Raw genomic sequence first — 8,590 nt, 5'->3', positions numbered from 1 at the left:
CTAGATACGTATACTGGTAAGTGTTCAATAACACTTTCAGGCCCGGACACACACCAGCGACTCTCATTGTGACCCCTATTGACTGTAAAGATCGTCTTAATCTCTACCGGACAGCCAATTACGAACTATAGGTATACCTCGGGTATATATACGTACAGTGTGGCTAACAACACTACAAGTTATGGCAAGTGTTCTCCAACTTTATGTGTCTTACATGTACATATGACAGAATTTAACAAGCAATTATCAACGGTCTTGTTGAAGTAACATAAACATACTAATGTTCAATTGATAACGGTCATTTTGAATTCACATTAACATATTAATGTTCAATTTTAGCTATATATGTGCACTTTGTGCGTTCATTTTCGTTAAATTAATAAAAAAAAAATCGAGAATTCAGTGCGCAGTAGCGTTTAAAAATCATGCAGTGGGCCCTAAGATAACTTACGAATTGTGACGTCACAATACACTTTACTGTGCTACTGTCAATGACGTCACAAAGGTTTGACGTCAAAGCATAGATACTTTGACACTATTAATGTTTACATGCAATGTACGACTAGTTATGTAACGAGCTGGTTATTAGGTAAATTTCCGCTGGACTGGGACTACAGAGACAATCCCGGGAGACAAGGAATCCATCCATACCAGTGTGGTTAATTACTGTTAGAAAATGGCAAATGTCTTCACGAAGAGAACGCGAAAACCACGCAGTACAACTCTATCTGATTACGGTGGTTTCGAAACCACTAAACCGCGCTATCTCCCAAGGATTATGTCTCCCACGAGGGTGGCTAACCCCCACCCCCCGGGCCTAAGATACCAGCTTATTAGTCAGGAAAAGCCGGTTGGTTGAGTATTTTTCCTCACGTCATAAAGAAGCATAGAAGTTTTATATATGTCCAAGTCTGCTACACTAGAATACAATTATTTATTTCCAGAGCTTATTTTCTGATATATTTTGACGTATATGTATGTGCTGCCGTGGTATAACTTTATTCCTTTGTCAAGCGTGTATTTTCCTATTACTGGAATATCTGGTATATATCTCCATTGTTAAACTTTTCTGTATGTTTTGTCTGTGGTACTGGTAACTCGAATCTTTACTTTTCCCGGAACTAACATTGATCTGATGTTTCTATCTTTATTTGACGGGTATTTATGTCCTTGTGATATCGTGACTGGTATTTCTGTCTTTGTGATATCGTGACCGGTATTTCTCTCTTTGTGATATCGTGACGGATATTTCTGTCTTTGTGATATCGTGACGGACATTATTGTTTTTGTGATATCGTGACGGGTATTTCTGTCTTTGTGATATCGTGAGGGATATTTCTGTCTTTGTGATATCGTGACGGACATTATTGTCTTTGTGATATCGCGACGGGTATTTCTGTCTTTGTGATATCGTCACCGGTATTTCTGTGTGATATCGTGACGGGTATTTCTGTCTTTGTGATATCGTGACGGACATTATTGTCTTTGTGATATCGTGACGGGTATTTCTGTCTTTGTGATATCGTGACGGATATTTCTGTCTTTGTGATATCGTGACGGGTATTTCTGTCTTTGTGATATCGTGACCGGTATTTCTGTCTTTGTGATATCGTGACGGATATTTCTGTCTTGTGATATCGTGACGGACATTATTGTTTTTGTGATATCGTGACGGGTATTTCAGTCTTTGTGATATCGTGAGGGATATTTCTGTCTTTGTGATATCGTGACGGACATTATTGTCTTTGTGATATCGCGACGGGTATTTCTGTCTTTGTGATATCGTCACCGGTATTTCTGTGTGATATCGTGACGGACATTATTGTCTTTGTGATATCGTGACGGGTATTTCTGTCTTTGTGATATCGTGAACGGTATTTCTGTGTGATATCGTGACGGACATTATTGTCTATGTGATATCTTGACGGATATTTCTGTCTTTGTGATATCGTGAACGGTATTTCTGTCTTTGTGATATCGTGACGGGTATTTCTGTCTTTGTGATATCGTGACGGGTATTTCTGTGTGATATCGTGACGGGTATTTCTGTCTTTGTGATATCGTGACCGGTATTCTGTGTGATATCGTGACCGGCATTTCTGTCTTTGTGATATCGTGACGGGTATTTCTGTCTTTGTGATATCGTGACCGGTATTTCTGTCTTTGTAATATCGTGACGGGTATTTCTGTCTTTGTGATATCGTGACTGGTATTTCTGTCTTTGTGATATCGTGACGGGTATTTCTGTGTGATATCGTGACGGATATTTGTCTTTGTGATATCGTGACGGGTATTTCTGTCTTTGTGATATCGTGACCGAAAGTTCTGTCTTTGTGATATCGTGACTGGTATTTCTGTCTTTGTGATATCGTGACTGGTATTTCTGTCTTTGTGATATCGTGACGGGTATTTCTGTGTGATATCGTGACCGGTATTTCTGTGTGATATCGTGACGGATATTTGTCTTTGTGATATCGTGACGGGTATTTCTGTCTTTGTGATATCGTGACCGACAGTTCTGTCTTTGTGATATCGTGACTGGTATTTCTGTCTTTGTGATATCGTGACTGGTATTTCTGTCTTTGTGATATCGTGACTGGCATTTGATTGCTGGGACAATAGTAATGTGAGATGCTGTCCCTATCTCTGATATGTTGTGACTTGTATTCATATTGCTAGCCTTGTAGCACACATTGGCAGCAATTTAACGTCCGAAAATGCCCCAAAAAGCCGAGAACCATTTGTTACCTGTCTGTAAGGGATACCTGTCTGTTGGGGATACCTGTCTGTTGGGGATACCTGTCTGTGGGGGATACCTGTCTGTCGGGGATACCTGTCTATTGGGGATACCTGTTTGTTGGGGATACCTGTCTGTTATGGATACCTGTCTACTGGGGATACCTGTCTGTTGGGGATACCTGTCTGTCGGGGATACCTGTCTATTGGGGATACCTGTATGTTGGGGATACATGTCTGTTGGGGATACCTGTTTGTTGGGGATACCTGTCTGTTGGGGATACCTGTTTGTTGGGGATACCTGTCTGTTGGGGATACCTGTTTGTTGGGGATACCCGTCTGTTGGGGATACCTGTCTGTTGGGGATACCTGTCTGTTGGGGATACCTGTCTGTTATGGATACCTGTCTACTGGGGATACCTGTCTGTTGGGGATACCTGTCTGTCGGGGATACCTGTCTGTTGGGGATACCTGTCTGTTAGGGATACCTGTCTGTTAGGGATACCTGTCTGTTAGGGATACCAGTCTGTTAGGGATACCTGTCTGGTGGGGATACCTGTCTGTTGGGGATACCTGTCTGTTAGGGATACCTGTCTGTTAGGGATACCTGTCTGTTAGGGATACCTGTCTGTTGGGGATACCTGTATGTTGGGGATACCTGTCTGTTGGGGATACCTGTATGTTGGGGATACCTGTTCGGATCTTAGAAAGGTAAGTGTGGAGTAAACTATATCATACTTCTCTTTAACTGCCTTACAGTCGTATGGTATTTGGCATCCTGATTTCAACAAGATATCCAGGAGGATTCCGGCCATGGTGGATCACCTACGTAAGTACCCACTGTTTTATCTGAATAAAGAAGGATACAGTAAGATCGTGACACAGACTCCTAACAACACGGTCAGTAGTCTATAGATACAGTAGGATCGTGACACAGACTCCTAACAACACGGTCAGTAGTCTATAGATACAGTAGGATCGTGACAGACTCCTAACAACACGGTCACTAATCTATAGATACAGTAAGATCGTGACACAGACTCCTAACAACACGGTCAGTAGTCTATAGATACAGTAGGATCGTGACACAGACTCCTAACAACACGGTCACTAGTCTATAGATACAGTAGGATCGTGATAGACTCCTAACAACACGGTCACTAGTCTATAGATACAGTAAGATCGTGACACAGACTCCTAACAACACGGTCAGTAGTCTATAGATACAGTAGGATCGTGACACAGACTCCTAACAACACGGTCACTAGTCTATAGATACAGTAGGATCGTGACAGACTCCTAACAACACGGTCACTAGTCTATAGATACAGTAGGATCGTGACAGACTCCTAACAACACTGTCACTAGTCTATAGATACACTAGGATCGTGACACAGACTCCTAACAACACGGTCAGTAGTCTATAGATACAGTAGGATCGAGACACAGACTCCTAACAACACTGTCACTAGTCTATAGATACACTAGGATCGTGACACAGACTCCTAACAACACGGTCAGTAGTCTATAGATACAGTAGGATCGTGACACAGACTCCTAACAACACGGTCACTAGTCTATAGATACAGTAGGATCGAGACACAGACTTCTAACAACACTGTCAGTAGTCTATAGATACAGTAGGATCGTGACAGACTCCTAACAACACGGTCAGTAGTCTATAGATACACTAGGATCGTGACACAGACTCCTAACAACACGGTCAGTAGTCTATAGATACAGTAAGATCGTGACACAGACTCCTGACAACACGGTCAGTAGTCTATAGATACAGTAGGATCGTGACACAGACTCCTAACAACACGGTCACTAGTCTATAGATACAGTAGGATCGTGACACAGACTCCTAACAACACTGTCAGTAGTCTATAGATACAGTAGGATCGTGACCCAGACTCCTAACAACACGGTCACTAGTCTATAGATACAGTAGGATCGTGACACAGACTCCTAACAACACGGTCACTAGTCTATAGATACACTAGGATCGTGACTCAGACTCCTAACAACACGGTCAGTAGTCTATAGATACAGTAGGATCGTGACACAGACTCCTAACAACACTGTCAGTAGTCTATAGATACACTAGGATCGTGACACAGACTCCTAACAACACGGTCAGTAGTCTATAGATACAGTAGGATCGTGACACAGACTCCTAACAACACGGTCACTGGTCTATAGATACAGTAGGATCGTGACACAGACTCCTAACAACACTGTCAGTAGTCTATAGATACAGTAGGATCGTGACCCAGACTCCTAACAACACGGTCACTAGTCTATAGATACAGTAGGATCGTGACACAGACTCCTAACAACACGGTCAGTAGTCTATAGATACAGTAGGATCGTGACACAGACTCCTAACAACACGGCCAGTAGTCTATAGATACAGTAGGATCGTGACACAGACTCCTAACAACACGGTCACTAGTCTATGGATACAGTAGGATCGTGACACAGACTCCTAACAACACGGTAACTAGTCTATAGATACAGTAGGATCGTGACACAGACTCCTAACAACACGGTCACTAGTCTATAGATACAGTAGGATCGTGACACAGACTCCTAACAACACGGTCACTAGTCTATAGATACAGTAGGATCGTGACACAGACCCCTAACAACACTGTCAGTAGTCTATAGATACAGTAGGATCGTGACACAGACTCCTAACAACACTGTCAGTAGTCTATAGATACAGTAGGATCGTGACACAGACTCCTAACAACACGGTCAGTAGTCTATAGATACACTAGGATCGTGACACAGACTCCTAACAACACGGTCAGTAGTCTATAGATACAGTAGGATCGTGACCCAGACTCCTAACAACACTGTCAGTAGTCTATAGATACAGTAGGATCGTGACACAGACTCCTAACAACACGGTCAGTAGTCTATAGATACAGTAGGATCGTGACACAGACTCCTAACAACACGGTCAGTAGTCTATAGATACAGTAGGATCGTGACACAGACTCCTAACAACACGGTCAGTAGTCTATAGATACAGTAGGATCGTGACACAGACTCCTAACAACACGGTCACTAGTCTATAGATACAGTAGGATCGTGACACAGACTCCTAACAACACGGTCACTAGTCTATAGATACAGTAGGATCGAGACACAGACTCCTAATACACTGTCAGTAGTCTATCTATGGGCTATACATTTGTATCCGTAAGTTGTAGAGGACAATAATAATAATAAAAAAAACTTACTCGTAACTAAAGAATGTTCAATAATTGAGAGTATAATAGGTATGCAATAAGATATAACAAAATAAACACTAAAATTGATGCTGATAACTTAACTTCTACGTTCCACTGTTTGACCATGGTCAATCTGTTTCAGGATGGGTGAACTTCAGCTGTGGACCCCTTATACGTCACGTCAACGAATTAGGTACGTCACGAGCCTCGGTGTAGGTGTTGCATCAAGGTTCAAAATATTGAAATGTGCGAGACTTTTTTTCTGCATAGGTACATACAGAAGGAATAAATTAGTCGCATTTTACCATCAGGTAGTGGTATCTAGTGAGCTAGACATATCCCATCGGGAGAGGAGATGGTGCAGCGGAAAGCACACTTGTATTTCATAAAGACACCTAGAGTCGATTACCCGATCGGAAGGTTAAAATTTCACCTTCCTCAGCCAATGGGTCATCCAGGTACTCTGGCCTCATCCGACATTAAGGCTCGACGAGACTTGCCAACAATAACCGTGATTAATGTCAGTTGATAAATCTGTTTCGTATAATTATTTTACGATATCACCACGATATTGCGACATGCACCATGACCACGTGTTTCGTTTTCATCAGGCAAGGCTCCCGCTGTCGTATACACGGAGACAACAACTTCCCGAGTCAGCTACCGCAACCCAAACCGCTTCCCCGAGATCCAGGCCCCGAAAGCTTCAAGGTTCAGCCACACTCCACCTGGAGGTCCAGCCACAGGCATTGGTAAGTCTGGTTGGTAGCTATAAGGTGTGTTTTTAGATGGGGTTTAACAAAAGTGTCCATGTAACATTTCATTAATTTCAAGTTTATTATTTGTATATGATTTGAAAGTCTTATTATACATTGCTTTATTACAGCAATATCTGTCTTAAAGCGGCCCACAGATTAATTGAATAAATGAAGTTATGATAATTAGATTCTATTGTATCATTAAACGCAACAGTGCAGCCAGGGCCGTTACAAAGAGATCGGACCAAGTATCTTATAGCGGAGCGTTCAAAAATGTTCGATCATTTTCTACTTTACCTTGTGTTAGCTCTCAGCGGGGGAACCAATTCGATTTTTAAGATATCAGAGTAATGAAGAACGCCGACAATGCACCGTAAATTGATGTAGCATATCTCTTTAAAACATGATGGGAAAACTACGTCACAAACGTTACTAAGAGTCAAAGAATCTTGGATGGAGCAGATGTACTTTCGACCATATAGATAAATGGAAAGTCACAGGATAAGAGTGAAAAGTAAGTCAGAGTTACCGAGAAGCAAGAGAGGTATCCACCATCTTGTTCTCTTAGTAACGTTTGTGACGTAGCTTCCCCCTCGTGTAAAACTGTATACTATACCGACTGGTGGTATGCACTGTAAGAGAGACCTTTGTAATGCAGTGTAAGCGAACAATTTGACGCTGACATGTTATTGAAAACTTACAATATTTCGTTACAGTACCGAACCTGATCCTGTCCAGTTATCAGCCGGTGAAGGACCCGGAATAGGTCGCGTCCAACTGGAGTAATCATTAAAAGTGACCTGCCAAACCAGAATGTTTTGTTTTCACATATATACGTTTCAAATCGAAGAAAGCTCGATCGAGCGAGTGACGATTATTAAGTAGTATTTATGAACACAGAGAGTATCTAAATCTAATTGTAATACCTGTAATGAATACGAGAGTGGTAACCGAGGTATGGAATGCAAAAGTTCTTTTTAAATATTTATATTTTCGAATAGGAGACCAAGCGCATAGCAATTGGTTGTTGGTCAAGTACACACAGTAGAGCCATCTTTGTTTGTCCGTATTTATTGCTATGACAATCATTGATAGTGCTTAGTACTTAGTAAATGAAAATCCAATTTCTCGGGGGGGGGGGGGGGGGGGGATAGCTTGGAATCAGACCTAAAGGAGCCCTGTCTTCTACCGACGATACATAAGAAATTGTTGTGTACTTAGTCAAGATGTGCCTCTAGACACCAGTCTTGGTGTGGCCATACCTCTCGCGGGGACGTTCAGTTCTAAACAATTACCGATATCTATATAAATCCTCACGTCAAATGACACCATTACTGATATAGGAGGATTTTCAATGAATACGTTTCAGGCCAGCTTTTTACAGACACTTTATGACTACAGAACGCTGTTAGGACCATCTATAAAGGAAGACAAGTACTGTTTCGGAAGTAAGAGGGCATCTTTCTAATGCGATTGGGGTTGCACCATACAAATCTGGGTACTACTAGCAGACCCAGAAGCTTCGGCCCCACATCCGTTAGATGTCATCCACTATCAATGCTAGAAGCATTGGCCCGTGGTCTGTTGGTCAGCGTCCACTATGGGTTCTAGAAACCTTGGCCCCAGGTATGCTGGACAGCGTCCACTATGAATTCTAGAAACCTTGGCCCCAGGTCCAGCGTCCACTATGAATCCTAGAAACCTTGGCCCAGGTACGCTGGACAGCGTCCAATATCAATGACAGAAGCATTGGCCAAGGTACACTTGAAAGCGTCCACTATCAATACTAGAAGTTTTTGTCCGTGGTCCGTTGGGCAGCGTCCTTTAGGAATTCTAGAAACCTGGGCCCCA

The 8,590-nt window shown here is 42.2% G+C and overlaps 1 protein-coding gene across 2 annotated transcripts; it reads left to right on the top strand.

Annotated features, from left to right (window-relative positions):
• Positions 1-29: 29 nt before the first annotated feature.
• On the top strand, positions 30-7,553 carry LOC117317098. 2 transcript variants are annotated; one of them, XM_033871903.1, is made up of 5 exons: positions 30-131; positions 3,496-3,565; positions 6,124-6,174; positions 6,593-6,733; positions 7,456-7,553. In XM_033871903.1, the coding sequence occupies exons 2-5, from the start codon at positions 3,550-3,552 to the stop codon at positions 7,503-7,505; spliced, it is 258 nt and encodes an 85-aa protein (XP_033727794.1). In that variant the 5' UTR covers positions 30-131; positions 3,496-3,549; the 3' UTR covers positions 7,506-7,553. The 2 variants fall into 2 exon arrangements, with proteins under 2 accessions (XP_033727794.1, XP_033727788.1); XM_033871897.1 differs by lacking the exon at positions 30-131 and adding an exon at positions 431-850.
• Positions 7,554-8,590: the final 1,037 nt, after the last annotated feature.

This window comes from Pecten maximus, chromosome 2 (assembly GCF_902652985.1).
Source record: "Pecten maximus chromosome 2, xPecMax1.1, whole genome shotgun sequence".
Taxonomy (NCBI): Eukaryota; Metazoa; Mollusca; class Bivalvia; order Pectinida; family Pectinidae; genus Pecten; species Pecten maximus.
This window is presented reverse-complemented; position numbering and strand designations above follow the sequence as displayed.